The sequence below is a fragment of the Anguilla anguilla genome, chromosome 17 (genome assembly GCF_013347855.1).
Source record: "Anguilla anguilla isolate fAngAng1 chromosome 17, fAngAng1.pri, whole genome shotgun sequence".
In the NCBI taxonomy this organism is placed as follows: domain Eukaryota; kingdom Metazoa; phylum Chordata; class Actinopteri; order Anguilliformes; family Anguillidae; genus Anguilla; species Anguilla anguilla.
Window position 1 is genome coordinate 30,056,050 of NC_049217.1, and position 27,804 is coordinate 30,083,853.

General features: G+C 45.0%; 1 protein-coding gene across 5 annotated transcripts in view; it reads left to right on the plus strand.

Annotated features, from left to right (window-relative positions):
- Nucleotides 1–556: 556 nt before the first annotated feature.
- LOC118216495 (nuclear factor 1 X-type-like) overlaps nt 557–27,804 on the plus strand; it is a 114,391-nt gene continuing 87,143 nt past the window's right edge. The window contains exons 1-2 of one of the 5 annotated variants that reach the window (XM_035397697.1): nt 557–1,556; nt 10,184–10,267. In XM_035397697.1, the coding sequence (XP_035253588.1) occupies nt 1,554–1,556; nt 10,184–10,267 (87 nt within the window). In that variant the 5' untranslated portion in view covers nt 557–1,553. Of the gene's footprint in view, nt 1,557–3,141; nt 3,260–10,183; nt 10,268–20,170; nt 20,429–23,511; nt 23,591–27,804 lie in introns of those variants that run through there. The other 4 variants (XM_035397696.1, XM_035397698.1, XM_035397700.1 and 1 more) reach the window with 4 other exon arrangements.

Genomic DNA, 27,804 nt, shown 5'->3' on the forward strand with positions numbered 1-27,804 from the left:
GCAAGGAATCCACTGTGTTTTACTTCAGCCAACTCGCTACTATTCTAGGCCCAATGTATGTGTATCTGCATGTAATTTTATAAACGCTGCAGGGGTGAGGTGTGAACTGACGCATTCTCATCTCTCTCTCTCTCACTCACACACACACTCCCTCTATGTCTCTCACACACAGACATACATACATGCTCTCTCTCTCTCTCTTTCTCTCTCTCACACGTAGAGAGAGATATATATGTGTGCATATATATATATATATATAGGTAACTACATCTCGGCTGAAATACCAAGTGCATTTTGCAGCATCATTACTTTGGCTTAATTTAAAGATGTTCAAAGCAAAAGCACCATCAAATATGATTTTAACAGGAAAATTTTGCAACAGTAATCTCCTAAATTCTTTTTTTTTTTAAATCAAAAACAACATATGTTATATCGTGTTGCTGTCGATAATCAACGTCATGTGATTATGAATTTGCGTTTGAAATCCCCCCCCCCCCCTCTCTCTCTCTCTCTCTCTGTCTGTCTCTATATCTCTCGATCCTTCACTGTCCATCCGTTCTACTCCTTCACTGTTTCCTGTGCGTGTAATCCCCCGCCGTCCATGATTTTCCCTGAGCCCGCATTTAATTCCCCCCTAAACCTCCAGCTGCCACGCCGGTCACTCACTGGACGGGACAGGCTGTGAATCGCGCTCGTTATTAATAATTTACCAGCTCCCCGCTTCCGCGGCTGTATCTCTGCGCGTTCCAGACAAGCTAAACACTTCAGAACCACGCGCTGTTCGGACTCGCTGTCATGGTTTATGTGATTACAGAGATGGACTAATGTACCATGTGCACGTTCCCGTCTCTTATTTCAAGATTTTTTTTTCCAGCCTGGTGATCGTTCGCACATTATCCCAGCCGCTGTCCGTTTTCTAGTTTAATCTGCCTCGGAGAAAGAGTTGGAGAAAGACCAAATGGTCCCACTTTTTTGCGATACAAGAAGAGAGGAGGGGGACCGCGAAATGAGGGAGGAGAGGTCCTCTTGAATTGTAAAAAGGCAACATCTGATTGGAAAGGGTATAGACATAAACTACTTACTTTCCATCGCTATTTCATTCAAGACCTTTGATTTGATCACTTTTGTAGCTTGAGGCACACCGACGTCGTGCCACCGACTCAGTCGACCGGAGGACGGAGAGAGCGGCGCACCGACACCGCCTTGCGTTAGCGGGTCTTCTGGAGCACCGAAGCCGACGCGCATTCGTGGTGGAGGACACGCGCGTTAGAAGTCAACATTTATATCCCGAATGAAGCCCAGAAGCATGAGACTCGGATAGTCCTCCTCCGGTCACTTTCCCGAGACGAAAAAGACCTACTAGATCACAATTAAGAAATGTTCGCTGGGCCACAGGCTGTCCTGTGCTAAGGTTCTTTTTTGCTTCCGGTATCACAGAAGACTTCGACTCTCTCGCTCTACTCTCTCACCCTTTTTGGTGGCTGAACTTTTTTCTTTTTTAAAAAAAAGGAAAATGGGTCTTTGAGACTGCTGGCAAATTTCCCTACTCCATAATGGTACGTGCTGTGTAAATCAATAATTTGCTCTTTTTAACACGTTTGAATGGCTGTAAACAAGCCCCTTTCTGTTTAAATAAGAATGCAAAAGACCACGTTGCTTTGGCAGCACTTTTTAATTGACAAAAACGAAAGCTTGTCATAATTTGTTTTCATCGTTCCTATAAAATAAAACCTTGGTCTTAAGGAGGCAAAACTTGGTCAGCTAATGTAGCGTTAAAGGAATGTTTGTCGGTCTCTGAACGCGATTAACTGTTTGCATTTGTTGTGCAAAGACCAGTTATATGGGTTGCAGTTGTATGTAAATTAACTTTACTGTAACGTAGCCCACCTTAAATACTCGCGCCATAAAATTGGCAAGCAAGTGAAACAATGCCCCATTCTGTTTACCCCTCCGTCGAAGACGCTTTACGAACAACTGGAGCTAAAGCCTCGCTTTGAATTGCGTTTCGCGTTGTTTCTTCAATTTAAAAAAAATCTTTTTTTGTGTGTGTGTGTGTCGAGCTCATTTACACGCAGAGCACGACCGTACCAGAGCTGTAACATACGACCTGGATATAACTGTAGTTTAACACTAGAATGAAACGTCACACATTAGTAAACAAAATTTTGGGCATAGCCTTGCGAGATTCAGGTCAAATGATATGTGCGTGTCTCTGACAAAGGTAGGCTATACAGAAAGCTACACGGGGACGACCTAAGCACAAATCTGAGCACAAATTTTCATAAGTTTAGGATCAGCTATTATTCTCAGGTTTAATACGACATGCGTTTGAAACTTGAAGGGAACTTTACATCTGCTGCATAAATACTCGCACTTTCAAGAAATCTGCAGCATGTTGTTAATTAGGCTCGACGGACTGTATTAATTTGTGCCCGACAAGTGTAGCTCACGCAATTCACGAGATCCCGCTGGCGCGCGAACAGAGACTCTGCTGTCAAACTCAGGGGGATCAGGCAACCGACGCCCCCCTCCCTATCACGAGAAATCTCTCAGAATCACGCCTGCGACTTACTGCGTTGTTCGGAGACGTAGGCCTATTATTAGGCTATCTGCGCATAGAAGTCTACTTTAGTCTTAGTCGCGACAAACTGGTTAACTTAACTGACGTTTATTGGCAGACGGGGGACAGGGTACGGGCCCCTACAACTTTATAGTAAAATAAATCTGTTCTGCTCCTTCTAATCCAGTTTGTAGCCTACTGCTACTCTAGATTAGGCCTACAATTAATGCTGCTACTACAACTAATAACGCTATTATTATTATTATTATTATTATTATTATTTCCCAGCTTGAATTTTATTTCCAAAAATACCACTGGAACGACCTTAATACCCAGAATTCCTAGCTCTATGACGTTCCTCTCATTTGTGATTAAAGTTTATCTAGCGCTGCTCCGAGTCGCACGCTTAAAGTCGTCATTCACACTGCAAAGGACTCAGTCTAGTTTGTTAAATATTATGTGAAGTACTGGCCATCTTTCTGTGAACCTTCAGAAATTTCGGAGCTCCCATCAGGGTTGGGTGTGCACGCGCCTCTCGCGCACGTGAAAGCTGCAGACTGAGGGGTAGAACCGCACTTTAAGGGTAGAACTGGTCCCAGGGAAGTTTTATGTCCCGTATCACGTGGCCGTCTCAAACTGGACGGTTGTCAGATCTGTAGCGTATAATCAGAATCTTGCATGCCGCTTAAATGCTTTCAGGTACGTGTTTAAAATGCATTTGTCGTATTATATTCGTAAAACGTTGACTGGTCCAGATGTCACTGGACCTCAGGCACACATATAGCCTATTCCAGTCAGCTGCACTTTTTAGACTGATTGCTCTATTCTCTTGCTTTTTCTGAAGTTGGCGTTACGCTATTAGTTTTATTCTATGAGATAACGGAACTGTTTGTTGTAGACTTAAAGAAAAAATATATTAACCTGGGCGTTTCGGCAGTAAATCTTTTGCTGTTTTTTTACATTCTTTGTATTAAAAATTTAAAGGGAAACATAAAATTACACTTAACGTTTTGCGATTCGTTTCAAGAATAAAATAATCGGCTACTTAAATAATAATAAAATGAAATTGGTCATCACATCTTCTGACACCACAAGTGGATTTAAATAGAGGCCGTTTTGGGAGTATTCTTTGTTTATTTTGTAGTCCTTAAATGTCAACGTCATGGGGATTGATTCATCTGAGTTAGAAGGAATACGCTTTAATTAGATATATTTTTGACCGTATGTAAGCCCAATTATTAGGGCAACGTAAAGTCATAATTTCTTTGGAAAATGACTATAACGATTTGATATCTGATTAAAATGAACAATTTTCTCCATGATTTATGATGTGACGTGTCTTTCGGGATTTTTAACGTTTCAAGAAAGCTTGTTATATTTGCTTCTAAACAACCTTACTTGAAGTCTTGAAGGTTCGCGACCATGGTGGTGTCGCGACTGTGCGCAGGCATTAGGATTTTTGTTTCAGTATACTTAAAACAACCAGTTTTTTTTCCTGGTATGCGAAGTGGCAACCCTTGTGTTTTAAAAGCTGGTTAAATAATTGTGTTATAAAACTGAGTTGGTCCACAGAGCTCAAGGAGGCGACTGTGATTAAATACTTGGTTTTTAGCCCTGTGCGACGGGGAACGTTTTGGCTGTCGCAATAAGTGATGTATTCTTTTATGTAACTGTGGTTCGTTGCCTTTTTTCATAAAACGCGTTACAGTCTATTTTCTTTGATTGATACCATGCGTACTGCTTTTTAATTAAAGGCCGGAAAAGTTTCACGTCGGGAAAGATGAGAACTCTGATAAGACAGTCCAGCTCAACGTCGCCAGTTTCTAAACTTATCGAGGGCTGTTGGGAACGGGAAATAGTACGCGTTAATTAAATTTGACTGAGTAAATGTAGGGGACATGGTGGTCTGATTAGTTTCACTGGTGCCCATTGTGATTTATGTACCGTTACGTCGCACTGTACCCATACATGGGGAAATAGTTTTTGGACCGGCATGAATATCAGCTACCTTGGCTATGTGCGTCTGTGTGCTTCCTCTGCACCTGAATGAAGTGAGCCGTTGCTGTAATTCTGTGGTGTCTGAGCCGCGTGGACGTGGACAGTTTCCCTCTGAGACGGTCGTGTTGCGCTTCGGAGGGGCACAGACAGACAGGGAGACTGCGAGCCGCGAAATTCTCCCGGTAACACAGAAGGACAAGAATGTGGATTTGAGCTTCGTCAGCTTAGATTTGTTTACGGTGGGAAGGAAATGTGTGAGGATGACGGATGTAAGACGAGAGATTTCTGTGCAGAGTCCCCACAGCTGCGGGGACAATACGCGCACATGCTGTGCACACACACGCGCACACACACACACACAGGCACCAACCGGCATACATGCATATGCACACATGCAAACACGCACGCACAAGCACGAAAACACGCATGCACACAGACGCAAATGCAGACATGTGCACATGCGTACACATACAAACCTATGTGCGTATGCATGCATAGACATACATACATATACGTACATGCATGCATGTACAAACATACGTGTGCATGCATGCATACACATACTAACATACGTGTGTCACCCAGCTGCGCAGTCACTGTGTCAGAGGTGTATGCCTCACCCAGCTGCAGCTGCGCAGTCACTGTATCAGAGGTGTGTGCATCACGCAGCTGCAGCTGCAGTGTCGGTGTCAGAGGTGTATGCCTTAAGCAGCTGTAGCTGCGACTGCGCAGTCACAGTGTGAGCGTGGGATTCTCCTCAGCGCCTCACATTGCCCAAGGAGGGAGGGATTCGGTCCACTGTAATGATTGTCTCGTTGCTCACCAGCGCCACCTGCTGGTCCATTAGAAGCCCACAGTCTGTTGGGGCAAGCTGTGGTGGATGAAGCATCTTGCTGTGACTCACGCGCTCGGCTCATCCTTTAGACCGCGGTGCAGGGGGTGGAAGCAGCTTGACATCGTGTGTTTCTGCAAACAGCATGTGCTCGTCTGTGCTCTCTCCCGAATTTATAGCAGCGAGGGTGCTGCAGCGAATGTAGCTGGTTCGTACTATTAGGCATTACACATCGGACGAAAAACAGAAAAAGAAGCTTTTAAAAAAAAAAAAAAAAAAAAGGAAGTTTACTGTCTGGTTGGTCTGGTGAATTTGCAGTATTACACTGCGAGTGTGTTTTTGCAGGCAGGCTGGCATCAGAAGCTCATGGCAGAGCACTGGCATGGTGTCCGTAGGGCCTTCAGTCTTAAAAGTTTTTATTTGCCCTTTATTTTTTTAATGTGAGTTTTTATAGGAAACCAAATCCTAAACTAAATCTAGAGCTGAAAGGGAAAGGCTGTACCTTTCTTGACCGAGGCTCCGGTTTGCTAAATGGTCAGTATGTCCAGCTATGCATTACAGATACATGTTTAAAACAATAAACTCCCACCTGTTGCATAATAAACAAAAATATTTTTTATTTTAAACAGAAACCTCTACAGAGAGCCAAGCTAATAGCCCAGCATACCAAAAAAACAACAACAAAAAACGAGCATCAAACACTACATATAGGATTCAGTCTTGGTGTCAAACGGCGTGTGAGAGAAAGGCATGTTCATATTCAAACACCAACACAGCTCAATAATAATTAGGAGTCTTGTAATCATTCCTTGTCCTTTTGATCATTGTAGTTTTCTGTTTCCCCCCTTCCTCTCTTCCCCTGGGATACTGGGGGTAAAATATCACGCTTTCTGTGAGCTTTAGCCCCTGGTGTCTCTGGCATGGAGTCCCAATATATTTCAAAAAAATATTTCCCCCACCTTCCACATGTTCAGCAAACAAGTTTTTTTTTTCGTTTTTCTTTGATGTGATTGCCATCACTGGCAGGTTGGGAAGCCTGTTATCCTGCACCAGACTCCCGGCCAGATATTCGCGATGACAAACAAAAGAAAGTAATGGCAGCAATGGCATTAGAAGTGTGAGAGATAATAAACAATGATTACGGTGATGTCATTAATCGCAATAGAAAGGACTGTGTGTCTTTTGAGGCCTGTTTTCCAGATGGAATGACTGGTGTTTTGTGTGTGTGTGTGTGTGTGTGTGTGTGTGTGTGTGTGTGCGCGTGTGCGTGTGAGTGTGTGTGCGTGTGTATGTTTGTGTGTGCATGTGAGTGAGAGCGTGTAGTTTGATTTATCAAGTGCCATGAACGACACGCCAACTTGGCTCTCTTTGTTTTTTGGAAATGGAGTCTTTTATTTTATTTTTTTGCGTGTGTGTGCATAAGAGAGAGTGAGGGAGTGCTTGTGTGTGCATGTATCCTTGTGTGTGAACATTCAGGAGTTTGTTTCTGAATGTGTGTGCACATTTTTGAGTGTGTTTGAATGCATGCATGTTCATGTATGTAAGTGGGAGTGAACATGCACTGTGTGTGCGTGCGTTGGTGTTTATGTCAAAGTCCTGCATTACCAATTTAAAAATATAAACACACTTAACCACAGACACCGTGCATTGTATCAAATGGGGCCGTGGGGGCCCTTATATTATTTTAAATCTGTACATAACGGAGGAAGAAAAAGGAATCCACTGGGCTAGTTACCCATTGAAAATAAACTATGTAAAGTCTATGTAAAAATACACAACTTATACCCCTGTGCCCGTGTGTGTGTGTGTGTGTGTGTGTATGTGTGTGTGTGTGTGTGTGTTCAGTTTGTTTAGAGAGCAATTTATAATGTTATCAGACTTAATTACCAGTTATATTTAGTTCACATTTCTTTCCTTTTTTTTGTGCCACATCTCGGTCACAGACCGAAGTCTCCTGACCTCAGTAGATTTTGCCTTGCTTGTAAAGTGTTAATTAAGGGTAGTCCTGAGACCACTCAAACCCGGAGCGCACTAAATGGGTAGGACATATGTTTCATATATATATATAGATATAGGACAAGATGCCACATATAAATTATATATATATGTCATTACCTATATACATACAGGAATTTAAAAAGAAATGGGGTTAGGGTAAAAAAATAAAGAGCTAAGTTAGCTATGTAAAACTCTTTAACCAAATTGGAGGCAGTGTTCTGAGCAAGATGGCAGCTTCAGTATGGTAGTCCAGGGCAACCAGGCTCGTGTCTCTGTCCTTGTACCCTTCGGGAAGCACCGGTGCTCGTTTGATGTAATAATAAACGATAATAATAATATTAATATAATACATTTTATTTGTAAAGTGCTTTTCCCACACTCAACAGCTCTGCACTGTACAGCTCCGCAAATACAGAGAAATAACCATAAACACAAAAACTGCCCAACATGGAGTGAGAAAAAATATACAGATGTGCAACTAAACAAAAAAAACACAGAAAGGTCTAGTTAAAGAAACATAGAAATTTTGTTTGCATTATGTTAAACAGAGGCGCATTTGGTTTTTTAGATGTAGTATATTCTTGTTCTTGAACAGTTTTTTTTTAAATTTTGTCTGCACACCAATTTTTCTGAATTAGCATTACTCTTTATTGTTTGTATGTGTGTGTGAAATGACAGAGCAGAAATGGTGGAAGTTTTTTTCCCCCCAACTTTGGAAACCAACCCTGGGACATAATCAGCTGAGGGGTTGATGAGAGTCTGTGCACAGCGTCCACTGCTCATTTGGCCATTGGTTATGTACCGGCTCCAGCTCAGACGGAGCGCTTCCTCAATGGGCACAAAAACAGCCGCAGAGGAAACAACAGGCACAAAATGGCGCCCGTGCAAAAAAACCCAGCTGGCGCCTTCAGGTAGCGGAGCCTGTCTGTGGTATCCAAAAGAGAGGGGCTGGCTCGCAGTCTTCTGCACGTGGTAATAATGATAATAATAATCCCAGAAGACAGGCTGGGGCCTAGTCTTGTAGTTCTGCTTGACCAGTGTGGATGGTAAGGGACAGCTTCCTAAACTGTGACATGGCAACAGCTTCGCCCGCCAGGCGGCCATGTTTTCCGCAGTCTCCCAGCGTCCTCCTCTGTCCTCTGACATGATTAAAGGCCTTGTTAGGGCTTGTGGTAACTGGTGGTTTAGATGCATTTAAAGATGGCGGGGATTTTCGCCAGTCACCCCTGGGGGGGGGGGGTGTTATTGTTTATTGTTTTCACCCCCAGCACTCGGCACTGTGGTTAGCGAGAGTGTCTGGGACTTATTATAGGCCTGTTTTTGTGTTTGTGTGTGTGTGTGTGTGTGTGTGTGTGTATGTGTGGGCTCGTGTTTATTTTTGTGGTCAGTGATAAATGGTTGTGCTTGTGGATGTGTTTGTATGCTCTGTAATTCTGACTAAACCTTTGCAAGTGTGTGTTTGTGGATTTGTGTGTTTGTGTGTGTGTGTGTGTGTGTGTGTGTGTGTGTTTATATGTCTTTAAGCAGTGACAATTGTGTGTTCGAGTGTATATGCCTGATGTGTGTTTGCATTCATTTTGTGTCACTTGAGAGCAAAAAAAAAAAACCCAGAGGTCAATTGTGTGATGACACTCGGCTGGTGTAACATGTGAGTATTTCTGCAGCGATAAGTTGTTAAGCGAGGGAATGTTTTGGCGGAATTGGAAACCCCCCCCCCCCCCCCCCGTTCTGGAATTTAGGTCGCCTCTCCTGGAGGCCTGTACGAGATCGGCTTGATCCCGCCGACGGTGGAGCTCAAACTCGGCCTCATTCAGACGCTCAACGGCGCGCCGGCGCGGCGATTAGCATGCAAATGAGCGGCTCTGAATGGAGCCTGGGCTTCATAAAACACCTAACCCCCCCCTTACCCCCCCCCCCCCCCCCCCCGACCCCCATTACGCAGGGGAGCACCGTGCGAAAAGTTAACAGGTCACACGGCGAATTAAAAAAATAATAATTTTGATGCCATGTTGTGTGATGGTAGTCCGTAGTGCACGTGGACCAAACATTTAGGAATTTAATCATGCACCAAAGGAGGGAAACTAAGCAAGATAAGTGCATTTGTAGCATGTGCACCCCCACCACCCACAACCCCCCTCGCTGTTTGTGATATTTTATATACAGGTACCATTCCTTTGTATGGAATTAGACATTAAAAATTCTGTACGTTCTGTGCGCATAACAGACAACTTGGTTTAAAACACTGTTACGTAAGTTTGTCTGGACGGGCAGATGGCGTCACGCCAGGCTGTTCTGTTTTGTCCTCTTTGAAGTGATTTCCTTGGTAACGGTGCCTTCTTTTGGACGGAAACCTTAAGAGACGCGGCAGTGAGAAGAAGCACACAATTAGGACAACGTGTCCATCAGCAGCACACCATTACACGCAGTGATGATTATCAATAATAATAATAATAATAATAATAATCATAATAAATATTAATAATAATGATAATAATAATCCCAGAGGATGGGCTGGGGCCTAGTCTTGTAGCTCTGCTTGACCAGTGTGGATGGTAAGAGACAGCTACCTAAACTGTGACATGGCAACAGCTTCGCCTGCCAGGCGGCCATCTTTTCCGCAGTCTCCCAGCGTCCTCCTCTGTCCTCTGACATGATTAAAGGCCTTAAAAGTTAAGGTTTGTGGTCACTGGTGGTTTAAACGTGTTTAAAGATGGCGGGGATTCTCGCGGACGTTGTTTTTTGGTCACCATTTTATTTTATTTTATTTTTTTTTATTTTATTTTATTTTATTTCAGGCGACAGAAGCCTTCCTGGTGAACGAGGACCCCTCCCGAGGCCCCGGCCTGCCCGAATGCTTCGTCGTGTCTGACTCATATCGGGTATGCTTCTTCCTCTTCTTCCTCTTCTCTTCTTCTTCTTACTATTATTGTTATAAACATGTTATAAACGCTATTGCTCATGTCTGTTTATTTTTATTTACCTGTTTTATTCTTTTTTTCTAATTTCACTGTCGTACATATGGGTTATTACGTGTAATTTCAATCATTAACGTGTTATATATATATATTTATATATATATCGTTTTTTTTCTCGTTCGCTCGCTCAGGGTAATTACGCCTCAGTCATAATGCCGTTCGCAGCTCCCGTAGCTCAGCTGCAAGCCATTACGCTCATTATTTCCACACGCGCTCGAGACATAGCGGGCGGCGGCCGCCCCGCCGCAGAGCCGCGCCTCGCGGGATCCCGAATAATGGCCGCAGTGTGCGGCGGGAAAACGCTCGTATAAAAAAAAAAATAAAAAACGAAAAACGGAATCAAAGCGAGCGCCTCGTCTTTTTTTCTTTTTCTTTTTTTTATATAAGCGCTTTAAGATTCCATCAGCCTTTCTTTGATTTATGGCCGTGGAGCTGAAATAAAGTTTAAAAAAAAAACAAATAAAAAAAAAAAAAACAATGAAGTTTTGCGTGTGTTGGTGGTGCTGTGGTTACGGCTGCAGGTTTGTGACTGCGATGAGCCGCCAGCCAGACGTTCAGTCTTTCGTCAAAAAAATATTTATTTCAAAAAAAAAAAAAAAAGAACTCTTGGCTGGTACAACACATCTCAAGTTTCGGGTGCGTAAGTTAAGTGTATTTTGGGGTAATTGCCTGTCATGGTTGGGTGGAGGGTCTGAAGTAGGAGTGAGAAATGGTTGCGCCTGATGACGCGGGGGGAGGGGGGGGGGGGGGGGGAGCTCTGAGCTCAACAAGCAGCAGAGAATGGCCCACGTCATTCAGTCATTATAATTCTTATAGAGACGGCCTGAGTGCAGTAGGCCTACTTCCTGTTCGTGTGAACTCTGAGGCAGATGGCCGCTTCGTAGTTTTTCTGCGTTCCCTTGAAGTCCCTGTCTGAGCTTTCGATTTTAAAATGAACTCCCACCGCGGGGTGACAGAAGTCAGACGCCGACTGTGCAAAAGGCTCAGAGTATGGACAGTGAAGACCGAACCTGTTGCTAGGCAACGCCCTTTTGTTTACAGCTCGCGCTTGCCGCGGTTAAATTTTGTGCAAAGTTAATCAGTTTAACGGTCATTTTCTAGCGAGTTAAGTTTCCTTTGTGTGCGTCAATAAACGGCAAACCACACATACACACATGCACACCCACCTGGTTTAAACCTAAGAGGAGAACAGAGATTGCCTGTGCCTGTGTATTTGCATTCCATTTATAATAAACCCCCAAAAGAATTTCCTGCCTCCGTGTCCTGACCAGACACCCCATATTGTTGACAAACTCCTAACCACCAAGAGCTTCCTTACAATTTATGGTCCTTCGAGCCGGATAGAGTCACCAATATGGCAGCCAGTAGTGAGGGAACCAGTCTCCCTGCTTCACCATCTATGCGTCCTGTGCGCGCAGTTCAGCGACCAAGATATTTGGAAGATTATTTAGTGCAGTATACAGACCAACGGAATGTAGAGCAGATACACAGGCACGAAGAGGAGGGAGAACAGCCTAGTCCTGCTAGGAGCACATCCTCCATGCCACCGGCGTGGAGTGCGCATGAAGCCATCGTGCAGCAAGCTATGGAGACAGCGCGGCAACAGAGTGAGACGGCCAAGAGGCAGACAAAGCTTTTGGAGTTTGTCCTGCAGCGCCATTCCCCTCGGTCCTCAGCTCAGTCATCAAGGAGGTCGTCACGGCATCAGACACCAGCTCGCCCACATCACCCAGAAAGAGTAGGTGAGCAGCATCCCCCTGCCAGTGCCCCTCACCATTCCCGAGCTGATGATCAATCAAGCGTAGCTGCAGAACTGGCTCATCAGCTAGAAGATTTAACTATCCACCACCAACAGTGGCCATTGCCTCCACCTCTCAGCCGAGACATTCATCCCCCTCAACACGTGCTTGATCCACGCCATAGCCTTCAGGCTATCAAGCAAGAGAACGAACATGACCCAGCTTCCCATCCTCAGACACAGTATCTGCCTCCACCCAGGCATCCGCCCGCGCATCATCTTGAGCATCAGTCAGCACATCAACCTCCTTATGTGCCCTACCCCTCCTACCCAGGGAACCCGGTCATGCCAACACCTTATCCCCCCATGATGTACGTGCAAGCAGCCCCCAATATAGAAGGCCCCACGTTTCCAGACTTCACAAAAGAAGATAGAGCCCAGTATGTGGAGCTTCGCCTTTCCCTCAGCACCCTCCTGCACCCCACGCAATCTGAGCATTACAAGTATGCCATCCTGCTGAAGCATGTGAAAGTACCTCAAGCCCATCGCCTTGTGCTAGCTCATGCAGAGTCTAGTACGCCCTACTCTGAAGCTCTGAAGGCACTAGATGAGCGTTACGGACGCCCATATCAGTTCGCATTGAAGGAGATAGAGGACATGGAACGCTTACCCCCCATCCGAGACGATAGGGCTTTTGACGAGTTCGCCACCAGAGTGCAGTCACTAGTCGGGATGCTGAAGTCGCTTAAAGGAGAAGGTCGTGAGGAACTCCACTGCGGCTCAAACGTGAAGCGCCTCCTCAGTAGACTCCCCAAGCACCAGCAAGAGAGGTTCCGTCGACAACAGTACAGGAAGGATCCTGATCAGTTGAAGCTGTCACTCATTGACTTCTCGGATTGGCTGAAAGCTGAAGTCAGATGCCTGGACATTGAGCCCTCCCTTCAAGCCCACAGCGAGAAGGACAAGAAAGACTCCAAGTACAAGTCCAAGGTGAAGGTCACTACGGTAATGCATGGGACAGACAGCTCCAAAAATCCACAGTCAGATGTAACCTCCAAAGCAGCTCCTCCCATCCAGACCCGAGGTAAGGCTAAGATATACTGTCCTTACTGCAACTCTGAACACTATCTCAGCCAATGCGAGAGCTTCGCTAAGCTAACCAAAGGGGAGATGGTGGACTGGATCAAAACCAAGAGAAGGTGCTGGAGATGCGGTCGTTCTCACCTAGCCTCCGTCTGTGACCTGAAGAAGCCGTGTCGACTTTGTAAGTCTAAACACCTCTCCATTCTGCACGAGGTCAACCAGAGAAGTGAGAACGAGCCCACCAACACAGCGGCCATCACATCGACAGCAGAGACTCACTACCTAGATCAGCCAAATGGATATAGCCGAGTGCTGCTGAAGATCGTCAGAGTCAACCTGTACTACCAGGACAGAGTGTTCAACACATATGCAGTGCTTGACGATGGTTCGGAGAGAACTATCCTGCTCTCATCTGCAGCACGCCGCCTGGGAATACGGGGTCAAGCAGAAGATCTGACTCTTCGTACCATCCGCCAGGATATCAAGACACTGCCAGGCTCACGTGTCTCCTTCACCATCACGTCTGTAACACAGCCCAGAAAGAGGTTCCGCATCCAAGGTGCTTTCACAGGTGACCACCTAGGCCTGTCTCAGTACACCTACCCGGTTTCCCAGCTCCAGAAGAAGTATCGTCACCTGACAGGCTTGCCGATTCCACCCATTGATGGAGCTCAACCAACCCTCCTGATCGGATCTGATCAAGCCAGTCTAATCGTTCCGATTGAGCCAGTGCACCTGGGCCCCCCTGGTGGCCCTGCAGCAGTCAAGACTAATCTCGGTTGGACACTCCAGGGTCCAGCTAAGTACCTTCAGCAACAGCTTCCGCCCGCACAGTGCTTGTTCACGGCAATTTCCTCTCCTTCTGCTGAGCTGTTTCGTCAAGTTGAACGACTGTGGCAGTTGGACACGCTGCCTTTCAAGAGTGAGAGGTTAGTGACCAGATCCAGACAGGACAAATACGCAGTGGACCTGTTAGAGACCGATACCACCCGTGTAGAGGTCGACGGAGTGCATCGTTATGCTACTCCCCTCCTGCGAGTCCAAACCATGCCTAAGCTGCAAGTTCCAAAGGAAGTTGTGATGAAAAACCTGCGGAACACAGAGAAGAGGTTAGCTCAAGACTCACAGCGTGCATCTACTTACCAGGAGGAGATCAAGAAACTAGAGGTCGCTGGGTATGCCACGAAGATTGACAACCATGAAGCTGACACATCCGAAGAATCGTGGTTCCTGCCACACCACATAGTCAGACATAATGGCAAAGACCGGATTGTGTTCAACTGCAGCTTCCAGATAGGCGGACAGAGTCTAAACAACTACCTACTCCCTGGCCCGACCTTAGGACCTTCACTCCTTGGAGTCCTCCTACGCTTCAGGGAACATCGAGTCGCGATGAGTGGAGACATCAAAGGGATGTTTCATCAGGTTCGCCTGTTGGACAAAGACAAGCCCTTGCTGAGGTTCCTTTGGAGGGACCTGAAGACCGACAAGCCACCCTCAGTATACCAGTGGGAAGTCCTGCCATTCGGAACTACGTGCAGCCCTTGTTGTGCGATCTTTGCTCTCCAGAAACATGTCACCGAGTCCAGCCAACCAGGAGAAGATGTACGTCACAGTGTGGAACAGTGCTTTTACGTCGATAACTGTCTGCAGAGTCTACCTACTGAAGACGAAGCAAAGAGCCTTGTGACAAAGCTGAGAGCCCTCCTAATCAGTGGTGGCTTTGAGATCCGCCAGTGGGCCAGTAACCAGCCAGAAGTGATCCGCCACTTGCCCAAGGAGGCTAAGTCTGACAGCAGCGAAAGGTTAGTTTCCCAGACCCATGGGGAAGCTCAAGAGATGACGCTAGGTCTCAGTTGGCACCCCCAGGAGGACACACTCCACTACAGGCACCGCCCAGTTGCTCCAAGCCAGACGACAATGCGAAATATCTACAAGATATTAGCAAGCCAGTATGACCCCCTAGGTTATATCCTGCCCTTCACCACAAGAGCCAAAGTTCTGGTCCAGAGACTGTGGGCCAATGACCGTGACTGGGACGACCCGCACTTACCCACTGATCTCCTGCAAGCCTGGAACACATGGGAAGAAGAGCTCCCTCAGCTCCTATCAGTCAGCCTCTCCCGGAGCTACTTCCCATCTGGCATTGATATAAGTGTCATCACCCTCGAGCTTCACGTATTTTGTGATGCATCAGAGTCCGCCTATGGGTCAGTCGCATACCTACGTGGTGAAGATCCTCAAGGCAATGTCCATGTGGCCTTCGTGCTAGCTCGCTCGCGAGTGGCACCAAAGAAACAGCAGTCGATGCCCCGTTTGGAACTTTGTGCTGCCCTGACTGGAGCTCAGCTCGCCCAGGTGATCCAGAGAGAGCTCACCCTTCAGTTGAGAGAGACGGTGCTGTGGTCTGACTCCACCACTGTGCTAACCTGGATACAGTCTGAGTCCTGCAGATATAAGGTGTTTGTGGGGACCCGTGTATCCGAGATCCAAGAACTGACCGACCACCGGTCATGGAGGTATGTGGACACGCAGAATAATCCCGCAGATACCATCACCAGAGGGATGACTCTGTCTGACCTCGCCAAGCCGAACCAGTTCAGTCATGGTCCAGCCTTCCTTCAGCAGCCACATGACAGCTGGCCAACCCCGCCGTCTTTCGAGGAGGTTCCAGACGAGACAGAGATGAAGAAGTCTTCGTTCTGTGGCCTCACATCGACTATCTCCGCTCCAGAGATCCCGCCTGTCGATGAATATTCCACCTTCGAAGACCTCCTTGAGGCGACTAGTAGGTCACTGCACGGAGTGGACTCCCAGCCAAGCACCCTCAGTGCTGATGACTACGCAGAAGCCGAACTCCGAATCCTACAGAGAGCGCAAAGTGATAGCTTTCCAGAAGAGATCAAGTGCCTACAGACAGGGAAAGCTGTTCCATCCGGCAGTCGGCTCATAACACTTGCCGCAGAGTACGACATCTCCAAGGGCCTCGTCCGTGTAGGCGGTAGGTTACGCCGTTCTTCCAGCCTGGAAGACGACGTTGTGCACCCAATCGTGCTAGAACCGAAACACCCTGTCACCAGGCTCATCATACGGCAGTATGATGACAAGCTGCTCCATTCCGGAGCTGAGAGAGTCTTTGCGGAACTCCGACGCAAGTTTTGGATCCTTCGGGGCCGCGAAGCCGTGCGTCGCCATCAGAGATCCTGCCCAGAGTGTCAGAAATGGAGAGCGAAGCCAATCATACCAAAGATGGCAGATTTGCCCCCCTGCCGTCTCCGCCTCATGAAGCCCCCATTCTATTCAACGGGAGTGGATTGCTTCGGACCATTCCAGATTAAGCGAGGTCGGGTTACGGAAAAGAGATGGGGAATTGTGTTTAAGTGCATGACAACGAGATGTGTCCACCTGGATGTGCTGCATAGCATGGACACTGACTCATTCCTCATGTCGCTCAGAAGGTTCGTGGCTCGACGAGGAACCCCCTTTGAGCTTCTCTCCGACCAGGGAACCAACTTCCGGGGAGGGGAGTCCGAGCTTCGAGTAAGTTTCCAGGTTATGAGTGAAGAGTTAAAGACCCAGCTGGCTAAGCGCCAGATCCGCTTCCAGTTCAACCCTCCAAATGCGCCACACTTCGGTGGGACTTGGGAGCGGGAAGTCAGGTCCATCAAGGCCGCACTATATGTGACCATGGGAGCACAGACGGTGACCGAAGAAGTTTTGCGGACGGTCCTCATTGAGGTAGAGGGAATTTTAAATTCCAAGCCGCTAGGTTATGTTTCGACGGACGTAGCCGACGTGGACCCAGTAACCCCCAACTACCTCCTCATGGGGCGGCCCGACTCCTCGCTCCCTCAAGTGGTTTATCCGGAGTCCGAGATCCTCAGTCGGAGGAGATGGCGGCACAGTCAAGTACTTGCGGACCAGTTCTGGACCCACTTCCTGCAGCATTACTTACCCTCCTTGCAGTCAAGGCAGAAATGGGTGAAAGAGACGAGAAATCTTACCATTGGCACAGTGGTGATGGAGATCGATCAGCGGTTACCTCGAGCACTGTGGCCCGTGGGAAGGGTCAAGAAGACTATCATGAGCGCAGACGGGAAGGTGAGAACTGCTGAGGTTCAAGTGGACGACAGGACCTACACAAGACCGGTGGCCAAACTCATTGAGCTACCAGCTATCCCAGAGGATACTCCGACAATGTCCCCAGCGGACACTGAGCCTTCAAGGAGCTGATTCGCACAGCGAATCAGGGGGCGGCTGTGCAAAAGGCTCAGAGTATGGACAGTGAAGACCGAACCTGTTGCTAGGCAACGCCCTTTTGTTTACAGCTCGCGCTTGCCGCGGTTAAATTTTGTGCAAAGTTAATCAGTTTAACGGTCATTTTCTAGCGAGTTAAGTTTCCTTTGTGTGCGTCAATAAACGGCAAACCACACATACACACATGCACACCCACCTGGTTTAAACCTAAGAGGAGAACAGAGATTGCCTGTGCCTGTGTATTTGCATTCCATTTATAATAAACCCCCAAAAGAATTTCCTGCCTCCGTGTCCTGACCAGACACCCCATATTGTTGACAAACTCCTAACCACCAAGAGCTTCCTTACACCGACCGTGATTCTGCGATCGTAGGAAACACCGACGGCGTGTTTGTCTACGGAACCCAGAGGGCCCTGTGGCCCTGGAGGAAAAGCTTTTAAAAGTATGAGCGTCGTGAATAACGGGACAGTGAGAATAACCCTAACCCCTCAAAACTGCAGAGCTCTGTCTCCCTTTGATGACCTCACATTTCCTCCATGCTCGGCTCACACACGTTCCAGACAATGCTCCAAAGCATTATTTTCATTATTATTATTATTATTATTATTATTAGTAGTAGTAGTAGTAGGAGTAGCAGCTGATTCCATGTTCACCATATGCAAAAAACCATCCTCGATAGTAGGGTGCTCATATGTGCATGCTCACTGGTCCTGACTCATTGCGGTCATTATAGACCCCATGACACTTGTCGCAAAGAGTAGGGTGTCCCCCGGTGTCCTGGCTAAATTCCCAACCTGACTCTCTTGAACTTGCCACCTAAATGTTCCACCAAAAATGTTCTCTCCCTCTCCACCTTAGCTAATGTGTGGTGAGTGTTCTGGCGCAAAATGGCTGCCGTGCATCACCCAGGTGGGTGCCACACATTGGTGGTGGGTGAGGTGAGTTCCCACTCATCACTGTAAAGCACTTTGAGCATTCAGAAAAGTGCTATATAAATGCAATGATTCATTCATTCATTCATTCATTCATTCATTCATTCATTGGCCCTCCTTTGTCTACCTTTATTGGCAGCAGCATCTTTTCTTGAGGTTACTTTCCTCGTGTGATTTTTCCTCTCGCTTCTAATCACCATTCGCTATCACCCCAGTTCCGGTTTCAAGGGTAAAATTAAAATACCAGCAGATTTCCCATCTCGCTGAAATCCTGTTTGCGTTTGGGAATCGGTGTGAACATGCCATTAAAGGACTGAGGAAAGCCGTCCTGGTGTTCGGGCTGTTCGGACGCGGCTGCGGACGCCTGGATGCGGTAGTCAGTGTTGTTCAGTCGGAGGAGCGTGGCAGTGATTTGACCCTCCGGTAATCCTATTACCCAATTAGCACAGCTTGTGTTCAGACTGCGTGCACCCTTCGCAGCCCGTCCACAGCTCGGCTTTATCCACAGACAGACAGACAGACAGGCAGGCAGACAGGCAGGCAGGCAGGCAGGCAGGCAGGCAGTCAGACAGGCAGGCAGGCAGGCAGGCAGACAGACATACAGGCAGGCAGTCAGCAGACAGGCAGGCAGGCAGGCAGACATACAGACAGACCGGTGTGATACGTGCAGGGCAGCTGTGACCCGAGTGCTTAGGGTAGCCTAACGGGACTGAGCGCAAAGGAGCGCGCCACACGGAAGCACGGAGAACCCTCCGTACGTTCGCAGAGGGAAGAGAACAAGCTGCAGGACGAGACGCAGGACGCCCGCGAACGCTGAGAGGGTTCCGGAAACGCCGGTGGCCCCTGCAGGGTACGGGAGCGCCCCGCCAGGCCGTTTCCGCTGTTTGAGCTTCTGTGAGGCAGCTGCGGGAGGCAGTGCTACTGCACTGCGTCACTGCAGTGCTCTACTGCACTGCACGGCACTGCACTGCACGCAGCAACGCACTTAGAAATGTCAAACGCATCTGATGTAAGGTGGTCCTGTACAGCAATCGATACATTTGTAGGACTCACATCTGACTCCCCCCCAACACTTCAAAGGGTTGAAGTTGGGTCTAAATGGAAGGAAAAAATGGACATCCTCAGCAGGTGTGACAGTTGTGAACGATGTTAAATGTAAATGATGGTTTGACCTATGTACTGTGATAACATTTTCACAAATCCTTTATTGCATACAAGACTAAGTGTGTTGCATTTCAACATGTGTATTTCCAAAATATTACGGGGAAACATTTTGGATAAGGTATCACCTAAAATTTGCATTATCCTTGGGTACATACTTGTATAGGACACTGAGGGTGATTTCACCTAAAAGATTGCATATTGTATTATTTATTTCATAATAGCTAGTTCTGTTCATTATACGGCTTTACATCGGAAAACATATTCGCACGTCCAAAGCTTTAATATTGAAATGCATTACAATTAAACTCCGTTTTATAAACCATACGTCTCTATTGCCTACCGTGACGTAGGCTACATACAAAAGACGGATTAATTCGCGTCGTTCTCCTAAAGTAATGCAGGTTAACTATAACTGTTACTAACGATAATATATAAGTCCAGGTCACTGCCATTGCGTACATTAGCTAAACCAATATAAAACGGTGTCTGCAGATGTGCACTGGCAGCGTTTGACTAGTTTCTGTTGCTATAACTGTGGGCTACATTATAAATATAAAATATCACCGCAGAAAAATAAATAAGACGGACTGTTCTCGGGTGAGATACAGTGAGAGAGACAGAGAGCGAGAGAGAGAGAGAGAGCGAGCAAGAGCAAGGGAGAGCAGGGAGAGAGTGAGTGGGAAGAGGGAGGGAGAGTAACTTTTCTTCCCCAAAGTTTGTGTTAAGCTTTCGCTTTCACCGTCGAGGCGGGGTTAGCAGTGCAGCATGGAGTGAGCGCGGATGGCGACCGATTGCAATGCAGCGCCACGGAGAACTTCCATCCAAGTCAGATAAACTCTTCGGTTTTCACTCCTAAAACAACCATGTACTCGCCGTACTGCTTGACACAGGTAAAAAATGTCGCGATTGTTTTGTTGTCACGGCTTGTGTTTGTTGCCGCGCGTCTGTACCGTTCGCAGGTTCCCTCCTTGTTTGTATTTTAATAACGTTGCGTTTTGATCCTGTTTTCGCCACCCGCTCTTTTCTGGTAGCCTACGACTTTTTCCCCACCTCCGTCTCGTCGTTTCGTTTCTTTACTTGATGGCATCTTTCCAGGGGCATTTCTTGTGCGTTTTATTGCACATGGTCCGAAGAGAAAATGGCGCTTCACCCAAATCGATTTAATATAAAAAGGAGGAGGAAAGAAGAGGTGGGGGAGAGAGAGTCTGTAAATAGGCATTTGGTACTTCGGCTACAATCTTGTTTCTTGTTTCTGCGTGTTTTCCCCCCGCTAACCTGTAAAACTCAGTTAAATGGCGATGGTAGGGGGTGCAAGGTCTGCGAGCACAAAGTTAAAAAAAAGAAATCTTTATAAAGTTGACTCTTAATACTGTAGAGTTGAAAGCGGTGTGTCGGCGCGCGCAGCTGTCAGTCAGTCTGCACTGCCCTGCACGCGAGCCCAGGCTTCTGCGCTGTGGCGTTCGCTGTTGTTGACGCATTTGGGAGAAAAATACGAGATGCGCTCGCAATCGCTGAAGAAGTTCGGCGTTATCGGGACAGTTATGTCAGTTTTGCTGTCGGTTAAAACACGTTTTTTTCTGTGTTTTGATGAATCTTTGTCTTTTCCTGGTACATTTTACGTTAGGCTCTCTATGGTGTTTAGGGTCAGAAGCTTAGTAAATAATGTGCGGATAGGGTGGACTATGGCCAAAACTGAACACATTGAGGTTACCATATACATTTTTATCTTTACTGTACATTTACTGGTGTATCAGATATGGACCTTTCCATTCCCTTGCTTTTTTTCTTTTTTCTTTTTTAAATAGTCTACTTTTGTAGTCACTTTTAATTATCTTAAATGACGTTATATTAAATCTGTAAGATAGTTTATCCTCAGTGATTCATATTGTGTATGACCTAAATAACCTATATTGTAGATCTATTTTTCAGACTTATTTTTAATCCGTATATCCCATCTATTTCTTTTTTCCTGCTCATTTTTTGTCGTCGGCTATGCGAACTGTTGGGTGTAACGTAGCCTGCTGCGTCATTGTAGGAATTCCCAATACAAGTCTTTTTAAACTTAAGTTTAAGAATAAACGTAAGTGGTGTTCTGACCTCGTGACCTGGTTACTTACAGGTTTTTTTTATTTTTATTTTTTACATTTCACCTGTGTGGAACACAATCACCTTCTGAGGTCCCCTAATAGCCTTAATTCACACATTAAAAATAGTTCCAAAAGCGCATTTTGGGGCTTACAGTGGTCTCAAACTTCAATGCGTACCGTATGAACGGGCTGCTGTTTTGAATTAGGTGTTCATAACACGCGTAGTTTAAAATAAACTTGCAACGACATTCCGATGTTATTAACTTTATTACAGTTGATATTAAATTTGAAATACTGATGCTTTGCTTTTGCCCGTCCGTGGTTTCCAGAAGCCGACGTGCCTACCTGTTATACCTGTAAAATTGGGAGACTAAGGCACGAGCTACAGTGATGATAATTAACTGGGAGTTTAAAAAGGGCGTCATGGGCAGTGGTCACTACTGCGAGAGCAAAAGCGCGCAGTTCATTAAAATACGCGCAACGCGCTCAAACTTCTTTTTTAAGCTGCCAAAGCGGTTATTGTTTTGAGGTTGAAAAATGCTAAGAAAATGCTTGTTGTGAATGAATTATGTGCTAAAGAAGGACAGAAATTACAGTTTAATAGAATTATAAAACATTTTTTTTAATTCATTGCAAAGGTCATATTCAGGCTTCCTGTGTTTTCCCAATCTGTGTAGACTGCTATTGCAGTAAGTAATCCTACACTGTAAATTTTAATGCTAATAATATGATTGATCACAATTTAATTGTGCATTAGTTTATCTTGAAATATTTGGTTTATGCAAGAGGCAGCCAATGAAATGTAATGCCTTTTCTTATAGCCTAATACTTTATTAGCAGAGAAGGGTTTCATTCAGTCATGTAGATTTTGGCACGCTATTTACCTGTATAATTATATTGCATATGTTATTCCTTTCCGTGATTTTGATATTCTCTCAAAAGTAATATTTCCACAGATAGACTCCAAAAAAGAATCCATTCTAATCCGATCCTGTTTTGTTATAATGGGTTCCTTCTGCCCTGCTGTGGATTTCAATCAGGGAAAATAAATGAAATGTCTGTTTTTGGCCCTTGAAATTGTGCACTATATTATAATTTTTTTCTTCATAGGAGGTTTGCCTATGTGCTTAGGCCGCACATCCCATAAAACTGACTGTACCAACAGTCTGCTTTAATGTCTTTAGGTATGCGGCCGTATTTCATAAATCACAATAATCTCCAGCATGCAAATGTTCGGAAAAGCACACTCATTTTAAATAATGAACTCTGTTTCTCGGGCCGTATTCAGAATCAAACCTCACCGAAGCCTGCGCGACTTCTAAATTCTTTCCTGATTTTTTTATTTATTTATTTATTTATTCATTTTTATTTTTTTTACAGTGGTTCTGTTGAAACAATGTAGCTTACTTGCCTTTGATTTATTTTACCGGGCGAACGATGCGGGGAAGCCTTCTCTGAGGTCTGTTTCCCATTTTAGGGCCGTGGGTGATTCGTCATGTTGATTATAGCCGTTCTTTTTCATGCGAGCCCACATGCAGAAAAGCCGCATTTGAACGAGAGTGAGGAATTCGCTGAAATGAAATTGATTTCTATTACATTATGTGATTTTTGGATGCTTAAATATTGACAGGCAGTGCTAATTCTTGCTTTTTAATGGCCTGTTCAGGCATTTGCTTCCTCCTTCGAAACCTGTGCAAACGCTGTAATAAAAAAGGGCATTTTCTACTTATGAAATGCTCCTTAAATTAAACTGACCTATTGCTAAATGTTCATGCCTGAAATTTCTTGGTCCTTAAACATAGTGTCTAATGTGTCTATGTGTCTTATGTGTCTATGGGCCTATGTGTCTAATCACATTATTATGTGGCATTTGTACTTGTTCCCAGGGCTAAGATCACAAATAAACCAAACACAGCAATTGTCAACTTGAGGAAAAAGATAATGAATTATGTCAAATGCAACGTGGTAAGTAAACAAACAGTCTTACTAAATGGCCTCGTGCTTAGCTTGGCCTCAACCGTGGTTTTATGTAGAGATCCAGAGGAAAATGAAATGTCGGCATTTCAAACTTTTTCTCCTGTAAATTGTATGGTGTTGAGATTTTCTTCCTACTCTATATGTTTGGGAATGGGGAGGGAGGTAGCTCTGGAATTAATAAGTGTTTAAATTATTTTCCAGACCCTGCAGTGTCTCAGGGCATTGAAATAAGAAAGCTTCGAGCCTGCGATGTTTTCCATTAATTAAAATTAATTGGCAGCAGGGCCAACTATATTCATGGCGCACGTGCTGCGCATATGCGCAAACACGCGGGTTTACCGGTTTGTGCAAATGTATTTGAGACGTTATAGATGACCCGCGTGACGTCTTCAAAAAAATCATCCAATATAGGCCTACATGTTTTTCCTTTCTTGATTTCTACTGTTACGTTTTATCTTGACCATTATTATCTAAGCCTATTGCCTGTTTCTGTATGTTAGTACAGCAATGTACTAACATACATAATGTTTTAGAAAGGCTGCATTTGCTTAGATTTTCGCATCCATTCAGAGGGCTTCACGGCAAACCGTAGACATAAAATTACTTCTGTGTATTTCTGACTCTCGTATTTATAATACTGAATAGTTGGAACGCCTGGAACGGAGATCTGCTTTTCTGTATGATTTCATCAGCGCCAGTGGCCACGTGTTTCCCGGGGATTTGGAGTCAGTACGTTCGTATTTTTTATTTAGCTAATTACGGTAAATAATTGCAAGCAGTGGAAGGCGCTGTAAAATGACGACCCAAAAGTAAACAATTGACAATGAATTATTTACGCCGATAAAAGCTTTGCTGGAATGGGCGAAAGTGGTGATATTTGGCGGGGAGGAGCGGGGGGATGCATAATGGAAAAGAAGTATAGAAGGCCAAAAAATCTGGAAAAAAGTGGACCAGGCATGTTATATGACTGCAGGGGATATGTTATGTTGTTTTGTTGGGGGGAAAATCAATTTGTACATAGAGTACATTTTCTAAACTAGCCTACAGTTAAGCATAGACACACTCTATTGTACAAACATCTGTGAAAAGTAGACATTTTAAGCAATGATAAAACCACAATTATTTGGTAAGTAAAGTTTTAGTGACACATATGTAAAAATACTTGTGAATAGTGCAGGGTTGCCAGACTAGTTATCCCTTTTTAAAACTGAGTTTTAAGTTTTAAGGTTGGTCTGCAGAATTACTGCTTATGCGCTTCACACATGGCTGCTAAACTTTCAATAACTGCTTTTTCTGTTAGCAGCTTTTGCCTTTTAATGTTTTAATTTAGGCCTACATTAGTTTAGACACACTGCTGCGACGGCTGGTTATGTAGTGCACACTGGAATTATTTTTCATAATGGTAAGATTTCAGTTTTGAAGTAAATTTAAGTTAAAGTGAATTTATGTATAGTATCGTTATGGATGACACAATACATAGACAAATAACATTTGAATGAATAATTATTCAGTAAGAATTATTCCTCTTCGCGCAAAGGGCAGTGCAACGGTTGTGGTTCGTATTTCCAAATCTGCGCATAAAAGGTAAATATAAACCAATGTGTCGGAAGTGTCTGCTTTTTAGTAACGGGGAGCCAGTGCATTATTTGGGTTAAATGTATATCATGTAACTACAATGTATTGATTACAGATTGGCTATTGGTTATACTGGCTTTGGTGATGTGGCTTCAGTCAACGGCGGGAGAGCGGCACGCGCCCACGCGGACACGCGACGGTAGAAACGCTCGTTCACAATGCGGCAGTGGCATACACGGCTCTTCTGCAGTTCAAATGTTGGACACAGTAGCCTAACTTAAAATTTTCCCACGGCAGAAGAGTTGTCCTACGTATTGTTCCCCTTATAGTTTTTGGTTATTCATTCAAAATAGCCTGTTATTTGATAGGTAAAATAGGTAGGTATAGGTACTAGGTTGATAGGTAAAAATGAAAATTTGATGCTAATAATTTAGTAAATGTGCATGAAAATGTGATGCCAATAATGATAATAATTCAGTTTCCCCCAATGGCATTGCAATCAGATTTTTAGAACAATTTTAATAAGGGACCAGGTTTGACGCTGAAAATCTCATTATTTCTGTGGGAAAAGGAAACTTGCTCTTGACTCTGATCATTTTGGTCCTCATAAATTAAATTGTTATTTGCAAGTCAAACATTTTTTGGTTCTGATCACAACAAGTATAGGCTGGAAAATAGGCTATTTGGGCGTAGGCCTTCACTGGCCTTTGCCTTGTCAGGTAGACCTGTTTGAAACTGAGTTCCTGTCTTGTCTGAACAATGTCGTCTATAAACGGGGTTGTTCTAAGCCTATTTGGATCATGACCCTGCCGGGATGTTTATTTTTTTTCTTTTCCATTTTACCTTTATTTTACCAGGATAGTCCCATTGAGGTTATAAAAAGCTATTTTACAAGACAGACATGGGCAAACACTTAGGGGAAACACTTTTTAGTTTTCGACAATGCAACATAAAAGCACACAAAAATAACTCAAAACAAGCGAAGTTTGCAAAAAATGCCATCAGGTGCTAAAAGCAGTGAAGTTACAGCTCAAAACATTTGCACTTTGCAGCAGAACCTGTTTCCAATCTTTTTACAGTAGCTTTAAATCGGGGGTGTCCAATGTTATCCGAAAAGGGCCGGTGTGGGTGCAGGTTTTTGTTTTTAGCCCAACTCTCATTTAGTGGTTAATTTGTGGAAACGGGTACAAAAACCCGCACCCACCCCGGCCCTTTTCGGATAAGACTGGACACCCCTGCGTTAAATTCTCTGCGCAGTGACCGAGCGCGGAAGCTTCAGACGTTTTAATGATTGAGTGAATGTCTGACACGCACAGGGCGTCTGCGCATTCTTCGCCTTGCCTCCATCATTGGTTTAAAGGAAGGACTGAATCCGGTTAAAGAATGTTTGACAGTGTGTCTGCCTGGTAACATCAGCTTGGCATGCTTTATTTTTAGTGCCCAGTTGTGAACATAGGTGGCTTAGTCCTTCCGTGTGTAAGTGTAATACTATTTTTGAAAAGTTGACCTACATTTAAAAAAAGGGGTTCTTGTGCATTTATTTGTGGGTTGTATACATATAATAATAATAATAATAATAATAACAATAATAATAGGGGCGGCATGGTGGTGCAGTGGGAAGCACTGTCGCCTCACAGCAAGAAGGTCATGTGTTCGAATCTTGGCTTGGGGCCTTTGCACCCTGGGATAGGCTCCAGCATCCCCCGCGACCCTGCTCAGGATAAGCGGGTATAGATGATGCATGGAAGGATGGATGGACAATAATAATAAAAAACGTGGTTAATTTATTTTTATTTTGAGGATGGTGTCCAAGACGAATGTTTAGAAAGACAACGGAACAAAGCTTTCAGTTTTCAGCAGTGTAATGGCTAAAGAGTTGGTCTTGTGATCTAAATGTCGCAGGTTCGATTCCCCGGTAGGACACTGCCGTTGTACCCTTGAGCAAGGTACTTAACCTACAGTGCTCCAGTATATATCCAGCTGTACAACTGGATACAGTGTAAGTCGCTCTGGATTAGGGCGTCTGCTAAATGCCTGCATACTAAACTGTAAACAACACTTTCACGAGAACGATGAGATCAGAGGGTCCGTGACCCCTGCAGTGTTAGTTGACATGTGATGAACACACACACACGCTCTCCATTGACTTGTGTCTCTTTGCTTTATCTTTGTTAAATAATAATTTGATGCATAACATGATAGAGAGCATAGGCTGCATTTTGTTTGCTTGGTTGTCTGGTATAACCACCTAACCCTGTTTTCTGTAGGAATTTATGTTGCATATTTGTACAATATTGGTATAACTCATGTACTGTATATTTCTGTCCTCTCTCTCTCCCTCCCCCTCTCTCTCGCTCCCTCTCTCTCTCTGAGGACTACCAGTAAATACTTTACATTAGTCCAGTTCACCTCCATTTTGCACATTTCAAATCCCTAACCTATGTCTCCTGCTCTCCCCCCTCTTCCTCTCTGTAGTCCTGGAAAATGAGTTGGAGCAGCTGTTCTTATGGTTATGCCCTGAATGAAACACAGACTGAATAAAAAATTGAAAAAAAGTTTTTTTTTTAAAGAATTTAAAAATCAAAGGCACACTATAAAATGAATACCCCTACCTCATCACGCGCACA